The sequence below is a fragment of the Heteronotia binoei genome, chromosome 16, assembly GCF_032191835.1.
Source record: "Heteronotia binoei isolate CCM8104 ecotype False Entrance Well chromosome 16, APGP_CSIRO_Hbin_v1, whole genome shotgun sequence".
In the NCBI taxonomy this organism is placed as follows: Eukaryota; Metazoa; Chordata; class Lepidosauria; order Squamata; family Gekkonidae; genus Heteronotia; species Heteronotia binoei.
The window spans coordinates 24,340,447-24,363,425 of NC_083238.1; the positions used below are offsets into that span (position 1 = coordinate 24,340,447).

Genomic DNA, 22,979 nt, shown 5'->3' on the forward strand with positions numbered 1-22,979 from the left:
ACTCTGTGTCATGCAGTGGCCAAAAAAAAACAGGTGCCATCAGGAGGTCCATCAGTGGGGCCAGGGCACTAGAATCCCTCCCACTGTTGCCCACCTCCCCAAGCACCAAGAATACAGAGCATCACTGCCCCAGACAGAGAGTTCCAACAATACGCTGTGGCTAACAGCCACTGATGGACCTCTGCTTCATATGTTTATCCAATCCCCTCATGAAGCATCATTAGCATAACTCATTAGCATATGCCACACACCCCTGACATCACCAGAAGGTGTACTAAATTATATCAGCTCAGCATAAGAGAACATAAGAGAAGCCATGTTGGATCAGGCCAATGGCCCATCCAGTCCAACACTCTGTGTCACGTGGTGGCCAAAAAAACCAGGTGCCATCAGGAAGTCCATCAGTGGGGCCAGGGCACTAGAATCCCTCCCACTGTTGCCCCCCACCCCCAAGCACCAAAAATACAAAACATCACTGCCCCAGACAGAGAGTTCCAACAATACGCAGTGGCTAACAGCCACTGATGGACCTCTGCTTCATATGTTTATCCAATCCCCTCATGAAGCATCTACCTTAAAATGCTTCTGGAATTATAATTGTCGTAATAAAACCTTACTCCTATCATACTTTTTAAATTACTTTCTTCTATGTGGCTACAGTGGCATAATGAAAATTTCCATCTGTCTGCTTTATAAGTTTTGGTTATTTTCCCATTTTTTGTGGGGGAAAAATATTAGAAAGTTTGTCAAATCTTAAGAGTTCAGCAAAACTCTCACAGGAGGTTTGAACAACGGAGCCCACAAGCAAGTATTTTGGAGGGAGGGGATAAGAAAGAAACAGCACAAGAAAATTTAGAGGTTCTGGAGGTCTACTCCTGTGAGCTCCTGACCAAAAGGAGGCCTGGGAAAGAGCATTAAAAACAAGAACACCACAAATACATATAATGGAGGGAAAAGTTCAACCAACAGTAAAGGACTAAAACATGCAATATTGGGGGAAAACTTACTAATGTGTCATTTGTGAGGATATTAGAGATGAGCCCGGTATCAACATTGAAGAGAAAGACATTGCTCTGCCTTGTGTGGAGATATTGGTTTCCTAAGAGACAAAAGTTATTTGATAATATAAAGAAAAAAATCCACAAACATCAACTGCAGTTATTTTTCTGATCTATTTATTTATATGAAATATTTATAATCCTGCTTTTCTACTGATCAACAAAACTTAAAATTGGTTTATATAAATTTAGAAGGCACCAAGTATAAACGGAAAGAAGCAAGTCACAATCTTCTCTCATGGGCCCTCAAAGGCACAATGGAAGAGCTCTGCTACACTGAAACGCAAGGTTGGAGCCTTCCTCACATCTTGATTGCACTATATTTAGTAATTAAAATTCCTACCCATTGCTTATTTTCTACAATGTCCACCTTTTTGTCATTACACAGAACTACCTAAAGAAGCAAGGACTGTAGAATGTAATGGTATATGTTCATCAAGCAGAATAAATGCCTGCCAGAATTCATAACTACCTGATTTACAGTGCAGTTTTAAGCAGTTAAAACTCTTCTAAACCCACTGACTTCAAAGGATTTAGATGGATGGATCTCTGCTTGGGATTGCACTGTCAGCATACAACTTTTAAAAGTTTTTAATGTTTGGTTACACTACAATTTAAGTGTCTTTACTCCCAGAAGTTATTCTCCAGCTTGGAATGATATATTCAAGTGTGGATAATATCTAGAAATTAGGAGCTTAAAGCCGGATGCTTTTTTTAATCCTGACTCTCACTTAAACTCACTGATTGCCATGAAGTACATGACCAATCATGCCGTTCTAAGCAGGTCTACTCAGAATCAGAATCCTAGTCTGATCTATGCAGTTAGGCATACTCTAAGGCAAGTATTCTCAGGATTGCATTGCAAACCACCTCACTTTACCTTTTGTCGAGTGGGCGTCTTCTCTGCTTGAGTCAATACTCTTGATTGTTTCCCAAAAGAATTTTAATACAGATGCTGTCCCGTTCTGATCTAAAACCTTTTTTTTTTTTTTTACTGGAGATACATTAGTTAAATTTACATGTTGACACGAGTCTGGGTGGAGTGCTACAGGACTGGTGCAGGGCAGGTGTAATTCTCAGAGGGCAATGTAATACTACAGGCATGCACACATCTTGACATTATGAGCTGGGAGAGAATTCTTGTAAAATATATAAGATTTTCCCGAAAGCTTGCCAAAAGAAAAGCTCACAAATACTAAGTTTAGGTAAGTTAAGTGAAATTAAGCATATCAAAAACAAAGGGCGGGAAGAGAACACTGAGTAACAACCAATAACAGGTGTACCAGAAGTCATAGTGTCTATCTACTACCCCATTCACCCATACACAAAGAGGAGAACTGAGATGCGGACAGTCCATTTAGGGATTTTTAGCTAATAAAATGGACTAATGAGAGGCATGACAGAGGGACATAAATTTATATATAGCACAGGAAATGCTGACCATGATAACATTTTCCTCACCTTCCCTAATCCATAATATTAGAACTTAGGAGCACTTCCCTCCAGAAAGTTGATGGGCTGTAGATTTAGAACAGATAAGAGGAGGTACTTCTTCACAGAATGCATAATTTATCTGATGAAATGTAATATGTGAAGAAATAATGCATATTTGTGAAGTCATGAGAAATAAATATCTGGGAACCAAAACAGGGCAAGACCCCTACGGACATGTTTACAGACACGTTGCAAATACCTTTTGTATTTTGTGAATACAATAGCTTTAAGGCTCAGTAGCCAATATAGGCAGCCAAAGCATTCTAGACATATATGCCAATTACCTGAAATCCACTTCAAGTTGTATGATTTAGATTGTATATTTTCTTCCAAGTAATCTTCTAGAGTAAATGTCCTGCGAGAGTCAGGTGTAGGATTATCTGCCAGAACAAAGACAAAAGGTAAGACTGCTTGATGCTAAATACATCTAGGCTGGCTGAAAAATACAGTTTGCAAGTAAAGTGCATGGATAACACTTTGTGCTATTTTTGCACTTGCATGTTTAGGGGGTCAATAAATTTGTCTGGAATGTCAATGTGGTTCCTTGTAGACATTTCAAAATACTCATTAAGGATGGGGAGGGGGGAGAACCTGTAGATTTATTTCTCTTTCATTCTGTTGCTTGGGTAGTAAAACCATCTGCCATATACTGATAATAAGGCAAAAAAAAAAACCACCGTGATGAGCAGGCTAATAAGTACAGATTCTTTTGAAGTACTAAAAGCAATTTCTACTTCAGAATAAAAACAAGTACGGCACACCACGCACGCTCATTTACATACCTTTATCAGACACACTGCCTTCCCACTTTTTATTCTTCAAAATAAAACAGCAAATACATTAAGGCTTTCCAAAATGTCTTGGTGCTGAGCTTTCATGCATATTGTATGTGTTTTTCTTTAAAAAAAAAAATAAAGCTAGGCTTTGGGGCTGAATAATTATACATTTGGAACATACTGCCTATATTGCAACAAACAGCTTTATTTAGCCGAAGATTTTTATCCTGCCTTTCTATTATAAATAGCCCCTGGAACTGCATGACAGAAATAGCCACTAAGACATTAGCATACTATGCAGATTTAAAGAATACACAGTCAGTATTGAAGGGCCATGGAAACAAACACATTCTTTTCTCCTTCTCAGCACCTGTAAACATTTTAGGAGTGGTTTCCTGAGAAGCTGTAGATGAAAAAGCCAGAGAAACACGACATTAATTATCCCTGCAAGGCTTTACATTAAAGCGTGTCATTAAATCAGCAGCACCGTTTGGACTCTTTATATCGTGCTTATTCTAAAACTCAGTCCATCAAATATGCAGGAAGTGATCCTATCAGCTGCTCTGCAGTGCTGCTTTGTTTCAGGCCACAACCACACCTGTATCAGCTGGTGAGTGCATTTCATTTTTGTCCCTGTTTTTTGCAGTGTTGCAAAGTTGTCAGGCAGACGTGCAGTGTTCTAGCATCACCACATGCTAGCAATAGAACAATCATCACCGCCCCCCCCCCCCCCCCATCAAAAGACAGGCTGCTGTGATGGACAGTTAATGGTTAAGGCTTTAACCTAGTTTGAGAACCTTGAGGGACAGGGGATTCAAACTGAATCTTTCAACTGAGAAAGTCAATTAAGAGTGGCAGTTGAGAGTTGACAGTTAACACTGAGAAAGTCAAACAGTCTGGGTGAGGATTCAAAAAGGTCCTGAAACAGGAAGGCAAACAGGAAGCTTAGCCCATCCCTAACAAGTCTGAGAGAAAAAGCTCCTAAAAGACAGGGGTGATCCCTAGCCAGCGGATAAAGAAACTTAAAAACTTATTTGTTTATTTGATTATTTCATTTGTTTTGATTTTTATTCCGCCCTCCCCACAAGCAGGCTCAGGGTGGATCACAACAACAGTAGACAATAATATAAACACAGTAATTCAATAGTCAAGACAGTTTAAAATAACATAAATTACAACAAGCGGCACTATCGGTTAAAATGTGATAGTCACAGAAGCTAGCGCCACTAGGCCATTAAAGATCTTCTCAACCTGGGCCACATATTGCAGCAAGGGAGGCTAACTTGACTGGACACCCACTGCCTCATCAAAAGGCCTGGTGGAACAGCTCCATTTTACAGAAAAGACAGTCCAGCAGGATCTTCTTGATCTCAACTGGGAGCGTGTTCCACCAGGCCAGGAGAAATGCCCCGGCCCTAGTAAAGGCTAAGCAGATAACCTTTGGGCCAAGGACAACCAACAGATGTTGGCTGGTCAAGCGTAAAGCTCTTCAGGGCACATATGGGAAGAGGTGGTCCCTCATTTGTGTGAATGTTTCTGCCTTAACCAACTTCAGTGTGTCTGTTAGACCAAGAAGTTTATGCTACTTTGTGTAAGAAAAACTGCCAAGAAATCTCTCTTCTCAAGTTTTAAACACCTGTCTGAATAACAGACACAGTAACTGTCTGTGACAAATAGCCAGGGTTTTTTTGTGAGCAGGAATGCACAGGGACACAGTTCCGGCTGGTTTGATGTCAGGAGGTGTGGCGTAATATGCAAATGAGTCCCTGCTGGGAAACAGTGGTAACATCAGGCGTGGTGCCTAATATGCAAATGAGTTCCTGCTGGGCTTTTTCTACAAACAACGCCCTGCAAATATCTGTTCATTTTTATTCAAAGTTGTGTCATTCCTGTTGCCTGTTCACCTCATAAGTCCTAAACCTGATTCCTACTTGACCGTTTCCCCTCCAAGTGAAATAAAACAGTTCAACCATTTTTTGTTTTTCAAATGGTACTTCCAAATCAATTACCTGTAAAATGATTTACCATCAGCCTCTTGTATCCCATTATCAAACCAGGACAAAAAGAAGGATTTTAGCCTCTCCCCTCAATTCCCTAGGCTAGGTCAGCATCTAACAATACACAATCAGTCAATCTGGTGGGACAGCCAGAGAAAAACAAAGAAAAAGGGGGAAAGGGCTGCTCAGTGAGGAACAAGATAAAGGGAAATCCTGTGAGGAACAGCATAACAGCATATTTGCCTAGCAACACTCCATCTTATCAGTTGCCCATGTGTGCTGATTATAAGGTCCTACAAAAATGCCTAAAAATAGGGATGTCATGAAAGCTGAATATCCCCGTTTGCATCACTGCTTTTGGGACAATATTCCATTACTGTAGTGACAAGAAGCTGATAGCATGTATTCAGGCTGGAGGAAGTTCCTTTAGAACTCAGAAAGAAGAACCATTTACATAAGAACGCAAGAGAAGTCATGTTGGATCACACAAGAGAAGTCATGTTGGATCAGGCCAATGGCCCATTCAGTCCAACTCTCTGTGGCAAAAAAAAAAAAAGTGCCATCAGGAGGTCCATCAGTGGGGCCAGGACACTAGAAGCCCTCCCACTATTCCCTCACCCCTGCAAGCACTTCAGTTGAAGGAAGGCTCTGTTTGGCTGGGGGGAAGCTTCATGTTTTGCTCTGTGGAGTGGTTGGATATGTGCCACCGTCTGGCTCGCATTCCAGGATCCCAGACCATCAAACTCTTCTCATGCTACGTTAGCCCTATGTCAGCCTCTCCAGTAACATACTTATATGCTTAGCAAAGCTTGCACAAGGATGCTCCACTTGTGCTTATGTAGGCATCACAACTCTTACCCAGGTAAATGTAAGGAGTCATCAACTGCTCTTTGGATATCCTTAGGGATGGCCCCTACCATAAGGAAGGCTGAGATGGCCTCTCACAGATTTGAAAGCACCATTCACTAAGCAGAAAATGGTCAGTTGTTTAATTGCATGTTATATTTTTGCAATCATGGAGGATGCCTTTTAGATTTTTCTTCTTCTGAAACCAAAATATTTTCGACTGAGTACCAGTACCTATGCCATAATTTTGTTCCTTGAACAACAGGGAAGGGAGAACAAATAGCAAAGAAACACAAAAATCACTCCCTTTTATATTTAAACAGTCAAATGAAAAAAGAGTAGATTGATGAAAAATAGTATAAATCACAAAGTGCAATACAAACAAGAATTCACACAAAATAGAACATCAATATAATCCATGGTATTCAAAGTCAAAACTCCACTGGAAACAGAACCAACGTTGAAGACAACCAAGGGATTCCACTTGTTTCACAGGAAACTTCCAAGAAATTTTCTATAAATGTGAAAGTCAAGCGATTCCACAATAAATGGATTATAAATATAGCATCTCCTATATTAAGTTCTCTGTGGAGTCCAATATGCACCTCTTTGGATACCTCCTTTGTCAAGAGATGACAGATATGTCCAAGAGAGGAATCAAAGACATGGTGCCTACATAAAATACAATACAAAGAAGCCCAAACAGAAAAGTTTCCAAAGCCAAATTCTCTGAAACAGCAAATCTATTTGAGAAAAAAATGGAAGCACCATAAAGCATGACCAAAATACTTACAATAACCACTAAGTACAAATTATGTAATGATAGAACCTAAATGCCTCTAAAATATTTCCTGCCAACAGGTACATTGCTCCTCCAGAATTCCAAAGCAGTCTTGCTGAAGTTAAGAAGGTCTGGGTTTACTAAGATTGCTTAGAGACTTTATGTATTTACTTATTTATTCTTCACATTTATATCCCGCCCTCCCCGCCGAAGCAGGCTCAGGGCAACTAACAACAATTAAACACCAAATAATAAAACAGTGAGCAAACAATTAAGATTATCAATTACCAGTTAAACAATTAAAACAATTTAAAACAGTTTAAAAAAATTAAAACAATTTTTGCTGCTAGAGTTGGTACCATACATTCAGCGATGTTCAGCAATGTTGGGCATCTACTTATACTGTACTTCAACTAAAGGCAAGTCGAAATAGAGCTGTTTTGCAGGCCTTGCGGAACTGGGCAAGATCCCGCAAGGCCCGTACATCTTCTGGGAGTTGGTTCCACCAGTGGGGGCAGCAACTGTATGTATGCCACCTAGAGTTTTATGATGGAAAGAGAGCACTAATACGAATAAGTAACGAATATGAATAAGTAACAATAATTCATTACATAGAACTTATTGACTTTCTGCAGTTATTACTACTGTATAAACACATGCGGTTCAGTTCCTCTTAGATAGTAATACCTTAGCGGTTTTGTGTCCTAGCTCATTTATGTCAAGGCCACAGTGATTTTTATGATAATTTATTTCCAAGTTAATCAATCACCAATGCAACCCTGTTAGAAGTAAATCCCATCAAAGACTTATTCTCAGATACGTGGGTGCCAAATTGTGGCCTTAATGTTAGGGATTCAGTAGCAGAATTGTGTAAAAAGGGGGAAAGAAATAAAGCAGCCAGCACACATGTATTAGTTTAAAAGTAATCTTTACTTATCTAGTGAGGAAAAGGGTAACCGAGAAGTCTACAAAACAAAGAAAGGATTAACATCCTATCTGACTTCAGTAAACCATATGTTGACATTCTAAAACTTGTACGGAGAGGGCTAGAGAGACAAGAACAAAAAGCAATGAAGTTGAAACCCAGTCTTTCTCTCTAGTCCATCCCCAAAGTATTGACCACCCAATTAAAGCATTCCAATGCAAGTTAATTATGCATATTGACACCCAGCTCTGGCAGGAAATACATGCGCACTATTCTATTGGGCTCTAACCTCAAACTGGCTAAGACATCATCATGTATAAACAAGCAGTTAATTATCTCGAAGTCATGAGATAAGGTGAGGGAAATTGCCAAAAACCAACACTCAAGAAAAGTACTTCCAAAAAAATCTGCTGTTTTTTGGGACAAGTAATCCGCTAGCTCTTTGAGCAATGTCTTTGATTTTATCTATATATCTTTGAACCACCTGAGTCTTCTTCCTATGTGGGACCAGTAATGCTCTAATTTTTTAAAAAAAAGCAAATATCAAAAATACCTCTGAAAACGAAGTAAATTTTAAAAGGTAAAGGAGAGATAATTTAATCTGCCTTCAGTATGCTGTAGTTTTAGAATACTCATGCAGTTCTCTCTGCAGTTTTGTCAGCTAAAGATATGGCAATACAGTATCAAGCTGCATTTCTCAGCCTTTCATACTCGTACAAACATGTCTCCATGGCCGTGTGCAGACCTGAAAGTGTGCAATTCCTTACAGTCATGCTAAACAGTAATCCTCGCCAGATACAAAGGAATTTTCAGATTACATCCTCCTTAACCTCAAAGCCTTTGAACCCAAAACCCTAACACAGCCTCCTCCTTCAGTCTTTTCCTTGTTTACGTGCTAGTTCAGTAATTCCAAAACTATGTCCTAGGCACTAATCTGCCATGAAAGAATGGCTGGTGTGTTGTGAGAAACAAAGTTTTCTCTTAAACCCAAAATGTACTCTACAAAGGATATTGCCTGCTGTATATCTGAATGATTGCATCCTTCCAATCAGCCACTAGCAAATGTAGGTAATTCTGCTGTTTTTCTTTTTGTTGGATATAATTACAACAGTCAATCAATCTGCTCAAAGTAAAGAGGCAACAAAGGAGGCTGCCAGTTACATCCCTGAGCTTTTCTTAAAAAAAAAAAAAGACATTGCTTCTATGATTTTTTTCCAGTTTTTTAAACCCTAAATGTAGTTTTTTACATTTCATATTTTTCTAGAAATGTAGAGTTTTGCTCACATTTTTCTAGAAACCCAGACCCATTTCCCACTCACCTTACGTCGCTCTCACGTTCCTTCTGATTTCACACTATCTGCCCTGACGCTGCCCTGAGGCCGCCATTTTACCGCAGCAAATAGAAACTGGTTTCTGTTTTTAGAGGTTTCTGTTTGCTGCACGATAAATGCCCACGTTACTTGCAGCCCTGGGGCGATTAGACTGAAATCAGAAGGAAGCCCTGCTGAGAAGAGGAACGTGAGAGCAGCTTAAGGTGAGTGGGAAATCGGTCCTAGAGTCTAGGAAGATCTGCCCTGATTATCCCTGGATCCACTGTGCAGAGTTTTTGATCCACACGCTATGGCCCAGTTCAGAATTAGATACAGGGATAATATTGGCAACTAAGAAGATTCCAAAGAAAATGTGACAAATTTATGTGAATGCAATTAACTCCTTTCCACTCCCTAAACACCGAGCTAATTGATCAAATACAGCTTAAGAATTCAGCTCTAATTCAAACTGCAAGAGCTTTCACAGTCCCGCAGGGCTTGCAAGACGGCACTCTTCTGCCAGGCATTTACATGATGGTAACATCTGCAGCAACGGGACTGGCCCATAAGAACACCACCAATGGCCTACCTCACCACACTATGGAGATCCTGAGACCTCTGAGTACAGCTAACCACCAGAATTTAATCGCTGCCTGAAATCATGATAGTAGCACATGCAAATGTTTTAAAATTGTTTTTATGTCTTATGTTTTTATTGTTGTTTATTTTATCGGTCACACTAATGTGCTTGTGTTGACCCTGAGCCTGCCTTCAGCGGGGAGGGCAGAATATAAATTAAATAAACAAACAAACGTATTTTATCAGAGAAAACTTTGACCCTACTAAAAAGTCAAGCGTTTGGTAAGAAATAAGTGCTCAATCTCAAAACCGTTAAATTGCTCGAGAAACCTTCATGCCCATTGTTCAACTGCTGTTAGTTGCCTTGAAATTTAACAGATAGATGTGAGGCATAATTTTAAAAAGAAATATAATTTCCAGTCGGCATATATGGCAATTACAATTACAAAAGAATGTTGACACTCCAACTGCACAATGCCATCAACTGCAGTGATATTCCTGTGTAATAACAGCCCTTACACACAAGGCTTCCACTGGGCCCCCTAATATATAATGGGCTGCAACACAAGACAGAATTTTTTTAGCAGTGACATCAAAGCTGCAAAACCCAACTCCTGAGGGAGGGTTACAAGACTCCTTTACTGATAAGCGTTTAGGAAACAGGTGAAGACCATTCAGTTTCAGCTGGCTTATGGACCAAAGTGTTTTTGTGGCAGGACAGAAGACAGAAGTTTTATGACAGTGGTCTTCATGGGGTCAGAACTCTCAGGTGGTCCAAAGCCTCACCTGTTGGTTCACCTACAGAGCTGCCATGGCGGGGGGGAGGGTTGGTTAAAGGACCTGATACTGAGGGACAAGCAGATCAAGGGTGCCATGACCATTCTCTGCCATGGTGACTAAGGGGAACCTCCACCTTCACAGGCAGTAAACTTCTGAATCCCAGAGTCAGGAGGCAACATCAGGAGAAGGTCTTGGTCTCTATGCCATGTTGTTGGCTGTTCAGAGAAACTGGTTGGCTATTGTGTGAGACAGGTTGCTGGACTAGATGGACCAATAGTCTTATCCAGCAGGGCTCGTCTTATGATCTTACGGACAGTATAATTTTATACTGTTGTAAGCCACCTTGAGGGCCCATTTCATCATACAAGTGGGGCATGAATATGTCAATAAACAAAATACTGTTTATTTTTTATTTAAACTTGCCATTAGAAATATTTGTGGTTCCACATAGATAAAACAGTATAGTGGTGCAAAAAAAAAGGCAGTGATCTGTAATAATCTAAGGTGCTACTGTATACTTCTGAGTGCTATATACATTATATAATAGTTTCAAGTTTTGCCGTACATCTGAAAGCAGGAGCAAGCAATTGATTTTGAAACATTAACTTTAACCTATAAAATACTATATGCATATGTGATTTTTTTCCTTTCTTAATGAAGTGAAAATGACTCCTGTTCATCTAAAAATTGAGACTGATTCCTCACTAGCAGTTGCTCCACCCCCTGGGTGCATTCTGACCCGTGGTTCCTTCCAATTTCCCTCAGGGCTTCCTGATCTCTAAAAAAAAACAAGACCAGGAAGCCACAAGGGAAATTGGAGGGAAATTAGAGATCAGATTTATATGTTACAATGAACAGCACAAATTGAAACTATCACTTTAATAGTATGCACACATGCAGCTATCTTACACTGAATCAGATCATTGATCCATCAAGGTCAGTATTATCTACTCAGACTGGCAGCTGCTCTCCAAGGTCTTAGGTAAACATCTTTAATTTCACCTACTGCCTGGCCCTTTAAACTGGAGATGCCAGGGATTGGACCTAGGACCTTTTCCAAGTAGAGGAAATATGTTTGTTTGCATGCAAACATATCCTCTCCTGTTTGATCTCTAAGATATACAGTGTACTAGGAAACTGGGTGTTGGACTAGGAACTGGGAGACCCAGGCTTAAATCCCTATTCTGCCAAGGAAGCTTGCTGGGTGACCTTGGGCCATTCACTCATTCTCAGGCTAACCTGTTATGAGAGCTGGATCTGGCATAAAGAGCACTTTGTTGGACCAGGCCATGTGTGTCATAAAACATAATGCCAAGTACTAGAGATGTTTTACCACTGACTGTGACTCATACCTCTCCACAGCAGAGCTTGGAGCCACATAAGCCTTCCTCACTCCTTATGGTTGCCAACTCTAGGTTGGGCAATCCCTGGAGATCTGGGGGAAGACCCTGGGGAGAGCCTGCATTTGGGGAAGGGAGAGATCACAGCGGGGAGTATAATACCTTAATAAAGGCTCTTCCAATCTACATTTGGATTGGTTTCCCCCCAGTAGCTCATGGGCCAGATAAGAGTCCTGGATGGGCCAGTTCCATCCCCCAGGCTGTATGTTTGACATGTCTGGTCTAAAAGAGTTGTTGCAAGGATAAAAATGGAAGATAAAACGGAGGTAAGAAGAACAAACAATGTAAGCCATGTTAGGTCCCTGTTGGGGAAGAAGGCAGAGTATAAATGAAGTAAAATCATTGACTCAGTTTTAAATAGTCCAGTGATTTCAGGATCATTACAGAGATCACAACTATGACACAGAGTCAGTAGTATCTTTTCATCCAGTTAAACAGGGATTTAATTCATAATTTTTCAGCTAATGGTGACATTTTTCATCATTCAAGGAGCACGCTGCTGATGCAAGAGGCTCTTACAGAGATGAAACCACCACATTTAGAAGAAAAGTGTCATGGTATCCAATCCAAGGTCAGCATCAGATATCTGGTCATCAAATGGTCACCCAAGGCCAAGGTATACCCAATCTCATGTTTTCAGAAAAACAGCATCAACTCCACACCCCAAAAGTAAATAGCAAGGATAATGCAGAAACCACTTACAGTTTAAGGGGAAAAGGGCAACATCTCGGATTGTCAAGCAACCCAAGAATGTTGCACAAAAATACAAAAAAAGGGGGCAGAAGTAGTTGGATGGAGGAAGGGAACACCCTGGTGGTTGATAGCAAGGGAAGAGAAATAGGATAGGTAGACCAGGAAAGGGAACAGATTATTGAGCAGATGGGCAAGGATGGGCCACTGACAAAGTGAAGAGACTAGAAGAAGACAAGAAGAAGAAGAAGAAGAAGAAGAAGAAGAAGAAGAAGAAGAAGAAGAAGAAGAAGAAGAAGAAGAAGAAGAAGAAGAAGAAGAAGAAGAAGAAGATATTGGATTTATATCCCGCCCTCCACTCCGAAGAGTCTCAGAGCGGCTCACAATCTCCTTTACCTTCCTCCCCCACAACAAACACCCTGTGAGGTGGGTGGGGCTGGAGAGGACTCTCCCAGCAGCTGCCCTTTCAAGGACAACCTCTGCCAGAGCTATGGCTGACCCAAGGCCATGCTAGCAGGTGCAAGTGGAGGAGTGGGGAATCAAACCCGGTTCTCCCAGATAAGAGTCCATACACTTAACCACTACACCAAACTGGCTCTGACAAGAAGCAGAGACTAGAGAAAATGAGATGGGATCCCCCCTCCCCCACAAGGTCTCCCACTCATAATATTTATTAAAATTGTTATATGCTGCTTTTGGCATGATCCCCCCAAAACAGCTAACAAAAATCATGCAACTAGATAAAACCATGAATTAAAAACAATATAAATACAATCTTTGAAACCAATGAAACAATATACAGTAGTCCAGCACAAACAGAAGTCCATTAATGCAGTTCAACTCTGCATAAATGCCTGTCAAAAAAGGAATGTTTATGCTCTTCTCCTTAATCTAGGGGAGAAGTTGCCAGGTGTGCCTTACAAAGGCAGGCATTCAACAGCCTTGCTGCAGCCACAAAGAAGGATCTATCATGTTTCTCCATCATGCTTCTGTGTGCAGAAGCATATGTAGCAGAGCATCATCTGACAACCTTCGGGCATGGGCAAGTTCATGTTACAAAGACGGTCCTGCACGTGTCTTGGGCTCAGTTTACTTAGGGCTATAAAGGTCAAAACTAGAATTCTGAATTGGAACTATCAATGAAGTTGAAACAAAATAGGTCTAAAATATGGTAACTGTGCCTTACTCCAAGACACTGCATTTCACAATAACTTTCCAAAGAAAACCACAGATTATAGATTGTTAGAATAGTCTAATGGGGAAATTACCACAGTATGTATCACTTAAGTATTTGCTAGTAGGTGCACAGGAAGAGATTTCCCTCCATACTTTGCAGGAAAGGACCATTAAAAGTCTGCTTTTCCTTTTCTAGGTTGATGGAGCCATCTGCTACCTACAACATGATGACAGATTTTAGGGAGTGATAACACCACTCCCCAGGAATCCCATGTAGGTACCAGGGTGCACTGACTCATACCTGGAACCCAATATATGCAAAATAAACCTATCAGATTTGATTCACTGCATTCTGGTACCTACAGGTAGGCAGACAGTGCAAAACTTTTATCTAATCCTATCACATGAACAATTCAAACATGCCTTATATGTATGCAGGGCTTTTTTTTGAGCAGGAACGCACAGGAACGCAGTTATGGCTGACTTGGCACCAGGGAATGTGGCTTAATATGCAAATGAGTCCCTGCTGGGCTTTCTCTACAAAAAGCCATATGTGAAACAATGGTGATATCAGGGGGTGTGGTCTAATATGCAAATGAGTGCCTGCTAGGCTTTTTCTACAAGAAAAAGCCCTGTATTTATGGATGTAATGTCAGTCACAACTGACTTACGGTGACCAGCAAGGCAAATGAGAAGCAGAGGTAGTTTGCCATTGTCTTCCTTGGTACCTCCCCTGATCCAAGCACTGATGCTGCTTAGCTTCCAAGACCTGACAAGATTGAACGATACCATACCATTCCACTTCCCCCCAGCCTTAAATACTGGCCTAAATGAGCAAATTTTGTTCTGATTCATAATATAATTGTTCCCTATATATCCTAATCTTTACTGTCTGCAACTAAAAGAAGTCTTTCTCTTTTCACTGGGCAAAAAAAGAGAGTAAGCAATATAAAGCTTGTGGGTAGGAGTGTGCGATCAGATATTGCTGATATATCTGATATTTCTAGTGTCAGATTGGACTGATAATACCCGATAGTGCTGAAAGGCACTCACAATATCCCCAGTTTTGATACTTCCATTAAATATCAGAATTGGAAATCATGTCCAGGGGGCAGAAGAAATGCTGATGCCAGGGATGCAACCCGTTGACAGAGTGGCCCTTGGCCTACCATAATGTAGACCAGCTGGGGCGCGCTTCCTCCCTCACTACTGCCTTTTCCTGCTGCCCCAATGGGTGGGCAGCACTTCAATGCAGGCTCTTCACAAATTGTTTTAATTTCATTTTATAGTTCCCAAAGGGGCATGGTTGTCGTTTTCATGGGAAGTACTGACATCGTTCTAATCTTCTGACACAACTTTCTACTACAATAATGATACTCCTTAATGAAAATATCAATCATGCCCTTCTTGACCTTCCGATATGGTTTCTGAAATGCACACCCCTGCTTGTGGCCTCTAAGAGCTTTTCCTGGAGACTCTGCAGCCTTACAGTGCAGCATTGTGGAAATTCATCTGCAATCCGTCAAAATCAGGAAATCTTCCTTTAGCGAAAAGTGCTGATAAATCAAATCTAGTCCATGGTCAAATTCGTTTCATTTCTTTTATATTCCAGAAGAGTCACGTTCCCTAACGTGTTTGCTCAGGACACTACATACTCACAAATTCCAAAAATACACAGATGCCATATATGTTATTACAAGTTTGTTGTTTGCAAATTCCTGCCATTTGCTAAAACTTTAGTTTGCACAGTGTACGTTTTAATGTGGTCTTTTTTTCCTTTTTTTTTTTTACAAATAAAAGCTTACGGCATGGTTTTCAAAGAAAAAAAAAGACTCTATTTTGAGTAGGGAAAAAGAAGGGACAAAGATCAACCGCAATTTAAGCAAATGATTTGTTGTTGCAGCATGATGAAAAAGTTAATGCTATAAAATAAGTTTGTGGGGTTGCCTTAAGAGGGTGCCACAAAACTGTTTTTTTCCATTCAAAAACACAATGCAACAGGCAGAATGAACTTTGGTCTCTGAACAACTGGCCCTTATCACTTTCTCCAGTGGAACAACACAGCACTGTATTTTAGAACCAAATTGATGGGATGGTGATAAATCTGTCCTTAAACACAGATGTGCTTCATAGAAAGAGGAAGTTTGAAGGTTTCAGTTGTTAGCAGTTAAACTGGCTCACACAGCTGTGAAGTGTGGAACTCTTACTCTGCTTCTGACTGGACTTTTATTCCCAATGGAGGTCACCTCTGGGACCAGAATGTGGCTTGATAAAACTTGCCCCATTCTTACCCACATGCCCCTTTTTACTGTTAAAAATAGGATGTGCCTGTGTTGAAACATTCAGATCTACCATCACCACATCCAGTTCAGCCATCTAAAGGAAATCTTTCCTAAAGTCACTTAGCGGCACATTCATTTCCTAGGTTATACATTTATGTAACATCCCCCCCTCCCTAAATACATTTATGTAACATCCCCCCTCCCTAAAATACAATCTCTTAACTAATATTAAGGCTTTTGCAACTCTTGCTGGATAGCTTGCAATAACCCTGATAAAAATCAGATCAGAGTCTATCAATAGATTATGAACTCTGCGAACTTACTTTGCCTTGTCACTAAAGCTACAGGAACAGCAATGACGGTAATGAGAGCTGCAACTGCAAGAAATCCCAGCAGATATTTTGCCCCAGTCTGGAAGTAAACAAACCAAAGTTAGAAGCACATTGTGTATGTCAAATCGCATATATTTCCATATATATTCAGCAGTGATAGACAGCCAGTGGCTGGTGGATCAAATCTAGCCCACAGCTGGCCCACTGTCGTTCAATGAAAGCCTTTTTACTAGGTCAAGTTTATTGTAGCCCTGTTTTTTCTCATGGCCTCTTTCCCAGGCAATATTATTCATTATGTGGGATGTAGAAGAAGAAGAAGAAGATATTGGATTTATATCCCGCCCTCCACTCCAAAGAGTCTCAGAGCGGCTCACAATCTCCTTTATCTTCCTCCCCCACAACAGACACCCTGTGAGGTAGATGAAGATATTGGATTTATATCCCGCCCTCCACTCCGAAGAGTCTCAGAGCGGCTCACAATCTCCTTTCCCTTCCTCCCCCACAACAGACACCCTGTGAGGTGGGTGGGGCTGGAGAGGGCTCTCACAGCAGCTGCCCCTTCAAGGACAACCTCTGCCAGAGCTATGGCTGACCCAAGGCCATGCCAGCAGGTGCAAGTGGAGAAGTGGGGAATCAAACCCGGTTCTCCCAGATAAGAGTCCGCACACTTAACCACTACACCAAACTGGCTCTCCACACCAAACTGGCTCTGTGTAGCAATGAGTATCCATGAGTTTCATCATACTGCTACTGTAAAGGTTAAGACAGAATATTTTCAGAATGGTGAAGCCACTATGGATGCACCCTCCCTGCACTGAATTGTAATATACCTTTCTTCTCTAGCAAGAATTGGGGGGGGGGGGGTCTTTACAGGTTTGCAGCACAAAACAGCTGAGAATGATATTCATTGTCTGGTTATTTCTGATGCCACCAAAGCATCTGTGCAGAACCGCTTTTCACCTTTAAAAGAACATTTCCTTTTGGCTTTTAAAATAGTTTGTTAAATAAATACAACGCGCACAGCCTTCCTGAAATGTTAGGGAGTGAGGAAAGAGTGACACCTGAACCAGCATTTGATTGATTGCTATGTACCTCTGTCCTTTAAACTGTGGTGTGAGCAAAGGCAGAAGGAAGTGCTGTTCACAATAGGAAAAAAAAAATCTTCCCATGGATTCTGTTTTTATAGGACCAGACAGAAATCTACTGGCACATCAAAAACAAACAAAACTTATCTAAGCCTACGCTTCTGCAAATCAGAGCTTGCTCCATCAAATGCATTAAGTGTGCATCCATTATGATTTCATCCAGTCACAGTTGACTTATGGCGACTCTGTGTGGTTTTCAAGGCAAGAGATTATCACAAGTGATTTGCTGTTGCCTGCTCCTGCATCATGACCCTGTTATTCCTTACAAGTACTAATCAGGGGTGACCCAGCTTAGCTTTTGACATCTGACAAAACTGCATTAGCCTGGTGTTGGAATGAACCACACAACACGCGTGTTGAGGAAAAAATGCGTCTGCCTTGCCTCTCTGAGCAAGGGTTTATTTATCTCTGCCTCAGTTGCGCCAGAAATAAACCAGTTTACAGCATTGAACAGACAAAAGCACTAACTGGAAGACATACCCCCCCCCCCCTTTACCATGAGGTCGTGTCTGCCTAGTCTACAAAAACTAATACAAGCTCAGCAGTTGTCAGGAATAGATTTATCTGAAACAGCAGAAATGCGGTTTGAACACGGGTGTAAGGCTCTTGTGCTCTCGTGTCATCAGAATTATAGGGAAGCAGGTTGATGTGCTGATTGCATGATCCTCCCACATCTTTGTGGGGTACAAGTAAAGCAAACATCATTCCTACTGCCTAATCCCACAGCCTGGCCAGCCCAAGCCAAGGCTACATCCATAGGATATTAAAGTTACAAGCAACAGGAAGGCAGAAGGACATATATGTTACAACAGTCAGAAACGATAACTAATCAAAAACAGTAACTAATCAAACTCCCCTCTGGACTTCTTTAACATCCGTTTCCACCTTTCCCACAAAGAGCAAAAAATATTTGGGGGTGGGAGAAAAGCTGCCTCACTAGCAAATCTAATTACTGATCACCAGTACACGGGTTTAATACGCACGCTGATTCAGAAGTGTAAATTTCCAGCAGGGATGGCCATTTGGGAATACAGTTATAAGCCAAGGAGTTATAATCAAGAGAAAGAAGGTGCTACAACCCACATGGGAATCCACTCTTGATTCTCTTCCCGCACTGCTGCTTTCTAAGCAATCATCATCTATACTGCGCTGTGGATAAGGGCTCAGGTTTGCCAGATGGACTCAGTCGTAAAAGCAGGAGTGGAATTCTAGCAGGAGCTCCTTTGCATATTAGGCCACACGCCCCTGATCCTCTAAGAGCTTACAAAAAAGAGCCTTGTAAGCTCTTGGAGGATTGGCTACATCAGGGGTGTGTGGCCTAATATGCAAAGGAGCTCCTGCTAGAATTCCACCCCACATAACGGCATGCTGAAATTGAATTGGTACTTTTATTTCAGAGCACTTCCACTGCATAACATTGTCTCCCAGCTCAGACAGGGTTACCTGGCTCATCAGTCATCATAAGGGCTTAGGAGGGCTTCAATATGCGGTCCCTGACATGGCGCCCATGGGCACCAAGATGCCATCCAGCACCTTTCCTGGCGCTTGCCAAGTGTTTCAAGAAAGCTGGCAGGGCCAGATGTCTCCTGCATGCAGATTTCCTGTGCACATGAGTGTGTTTGCCTCATATGCTGGTCATTTTGTGATCGTGCCCACCATCCTGTGTAAGAATTCCAAAGATGCCCACAAGATCAAAAAGACTGGGGACTGTCTTTATTTGCATTTGTTTTTCCAAACTACTGGAAATAGTGGCTTCAGTGCAGTAAATACAGCCTTAAGATAAAATTGACAGTTTCTTCCAGTGAGCTCCTTCAATATTTCATCCTGCTTTGGGATTTATGGCTAGAAGGCAGGCACCAGAACAGGGGGAATTTAACCCATGGCACCCATGCTGGATGAGGGCTTGCCAAACTATTTAGTTGATGCAACAGCTCCCTACAGGGGTGCAGTCAAGCTGAGACGGCTCAGGTCATGGCTGGGTGTCTGAGGATGGGGTCCCTTCTTGCACAGCAGCAATTGTTTAAAATTAGAATCTGGAGTACGGCACTTCTAAACATGAAAGATCAACTGTAAACTCCCCCACCGCTACTTCTGCTACCAGAAGGACCTGGCTCAGAAAGTATCTCAGAGGACCAAGCATTGCACAGATGTTATTTTCATCCAATGCAATCCACCTCCTCTGTGTGGGCATCCAAAGCAAAACCACTGCTTTGCATACTGACATTTCTAAAGAAGTCTTGTTTTCGTTTCATATTTCTGTGCATGTGATACGTGTGTCATACGCAGCATGTCTGGCTCCTGTTCCCTCCCCCACTTTTTTTTTGGTCTGCCAGCACTCCAACAACTGCATAGGCAGACACTGGATTTTTTCCCCCAACACCCAGTTCAAAGAGTTTGCCTACTTCTGCACTATGTCAGCATACTTCCAATTTGAATTGGTAAACTGTAATCAAAGCAGTGAACACATTTCCACACATGAGGTTTTACTAATTTTCTTTTTAACTAATGTGCTTAGTGTTTAAACCTCTGTGTCTTATTGTCAGTGACTGAAACTTTTTCAGTTAACAAACAAACTGAACTAGGTTGGTGCTTGAGAACACAGGCCTACACAACATTAGTACCGAAAACCCTGGAAATGTGCTATGCACATCAGCCTATAACCCACGTGATTGCAATGCACATTCTCTTAATCTCACACCGCACAAGTTGTCTGTGGCTCATGAAATATTATGCCATACCACAACAAGCTTGCTAGTCTTTTTAAGGTGGCACCAGACTGTTGACTCCTGCAGGCTAACAGGTTTATTAAGTTTCTTTCTGCATAAAACAATATTCTGTGCTTAGAGACAGTGCAGCACTAAATACAAGAAGCTCAGGCGTCGCCTACGTGATTACCACGTCAACTAGGGTTGCCTTGCCAGATTCTAGTTTGGGTAATTCTTGGAGATTTGGGGGATCAATCCTGAAGAGGGACCTCAGTGGAGTATAGTGCCACAGAGGTCATCCTCCAAAGCAGTCATCTCCTCCAGGGAAACGAATCAATGTCATCTGGAGATTGGTTGTTAATTCCTGATCTCCAGGGCCCACCTTGAGGGTGGTAACTCTGAAAATTCTGGGCTCATCAACAAACTGGAGACACTTTGGCACTATTTCTAAGAATTTACAGGTGATTTTTTTTTAATGTAAATGTTGGGATTCAACATTTAGGGGAGGGATGGTGGCTCAGGGGTCGAGCATCTGCTTGGGAAGCAGAAGGTCCCAGGTTCAATCCCCGGCATCTCCGAAAAAGGGTCCAGGCAAACAGGTGTGAAAAACCTCAGCTGGAGACCCTGGAGAGCCGCTGCCAGTCCGAGAAGACAATACTGACTTTGATGGACCAAAGGTCTGATTCAGTATAAGGCAGCTTTATATGTTCATATTCTGGTGTGTGGGGTGGCCTACAGAACATATAGTAGTCATAATGTTGTTCTTTTAAAGGGAGGGATGGTGGCTCAGTGGTAGAGCATCTGCTTGGGAAGCAGAAGGTCCCAGGTTCAATCCCCGGCATCTCCAAAAAAGGTCCAGGCAAATAGGTGTGAAAACCCTCAACTTGAGACCCTGGAGAGCCACTGCCAGTCTGAGTAGACAATACTGACTTCGATGGACCAAGGGTCTGATTTAGTATAAGGCAGCTTCATATGTTCATAAAAGATATTTGGGGAGGGACGGTGGCTCAGTGGTCGAGCATCTGCTTGGGAAGCAGAAGGTCCCATGTTCAATCCCCGGCATCTCCGAAAAAGGTCCAGGCAAATAGGTGTGAAAAAACTTGAGACCCTGGAGAGCTGCTGCCAGTCTGAGTAGACAATACTAACTTCGATGGACCGAGGGTGTGATTCAGCATAAGGCAGCTTCATATGTTCAACACAGCTCATACTCCTAATGACCAATGTGGGGAGAAAGGAGACGACTTTAATTCTCCTGGGGCTAAGGAATTCCAATGCACTCTGCTCATGCTCAGGGGCAGGGCCAAAAGCGAGCTGCCTTTGCACTTGCGGCCATGCCTGCGGAACACGGGTATCCAACGAAGCTCAGGGGGCCGACCCAAAGTCGGCTTCAACCCCCCCCCCCTCCCCAGCGTTACGTGGTGCTGTGGAAGCCGCGCTGCAGCGCCTCTGCTGCAGATGAAGAGGGAAGCCCCAGCAGCACGACGGAGACCGGCGGGCTGCCCAGGCGAGGGTCTTTTCCTGCCGCCCTCCTTTCCAGCAGAGAGGGGAAGGCGGGAGAGAGCAGCAGCGCAGGGACGCGGTTCACTTACGGACCTTCATCGCGGGAGGCTCGAGGCGGCTTCCAAGCAGCAGAGGGAGCCGAGGCAGAAGCAGGCGGCTGTCGGTCCCGTTAGCGCAAAAGACTTCGGAACTCGGAGCGCCTCTGGCAGCAATGCAGAGTTAAAGATTAGCAAGGCTCCAAGGAGGGAATCGAGGGGCAGAGAAGGGGGGGGGGGGGCTGCCAGTCCCTCTTCCCGGGCGGAGGAGACGCCGAGCCAAGAGCGGCGCGCGGCAGCCAGGAGGAGGAGCCGGAGTAGGCGAAGGTGTCAGGAAACCGCGGAGGGGAAAGGCGGGGAAATGGAGGGCGAGGGGCTGGCTTGGAGGCGCTCTGCGGTTGGGGGGCAGCGAGAGACCAGCAGGCCAGAGGGGGAGGGGGAGCTCTGTTAAAGAAGCTGAGCCTGCTAGGGTTGCCAAGTCCAATTCAAGAAATATCTGGGGACTTTGGGGTGGAGCCAAGAGACTTTGGGGGTGGAGCCAGGAGACATTAGGGGTGGAGCCAAGATCAAGGCTGCGACAAGCATAACTGAACTCCAAAGGGAGTTCTGGCCATCACATTTAAAGGGACGGCGCGCCTTTTCAATGCCTTCCTTCCATAGGAAATAGTGAAGGATAGGGGCACCTTCTTTTGGAACTCACAGAATTGGACCCCCTGGTCCAATCTTTTTGAAACTTGGGGGGGGGCATTTTGGGGAGAGGCTTTAGATGCTATACTGAAACTTTGGTGCCTCTACCCCAAAAAACAGCCCCCCCCCCAGAGCCCCAGATACCCGCGGATCAATTCTCCATGATTTTCTATGGGAATAAATCTCCATAGGGAACAATAGAGTTCCCAGCAGACATTTCCCTCCCCTCCCCCCGCTTTCTGACAACCCTGAAGCGGGGGGAGGGCCTCTAAACCGGGGGATCCCCTGCCCTCACCTGGGGATTGGCAACCCTAATTGGGAATAACAGAGTTCCCAGCAGACATTTCCCTCCCCTCCCCCCACTTTCTGACGACCCTGAAGGGGGGGAGGGTCTCCAAACCAGGGGATCCCCTGCCCCTACCTGGGGATTGGCAACCCTAGAGCGTGCCCTGGAAAGGGCGCCGCTCAACCGGGGGAGCTT

The 22,979-nt window shown here is 42.8% G+C and overlaps 1 protein-coding gene across 1 annotated transcript in view; it reads right to left on the reverse strand.

Moving 5' to 3' along the window:
• DPP4 (dipeptidyl peptidase 4) overlaps positions 1-22,304 on the reverse strand; it is an 83,996-nt gene extending 61,692 nt beyond the window's left edge. Inside the window, exons 1-4 of the mRNA XM_060257230.1 lie at positions 21,870-22,304; positions 16,418-16,505; positions 2,837-2,932; positions 1,008-1,099 (exon numbers count right to left, since the gene is read on the reverse strand). Coding sequence (XP_060113213.1) covers positions 1,008-1,099; positions 2,837-2,932; positions 16,418-16,505; positions 21,870-21,875 — 282 coding nt within the window. The 5' untranslated portion in view covers positions 21,876-22,304. The remainder of the gene's footprint in view (positions 1-1,007; positions 1,100-2,836; positions 2,933-16,417; positions 16,506-21,869) is intronic.
• Between the last annotated feature and the right edge of the window lie 675 nt (positions 22,305-22,979).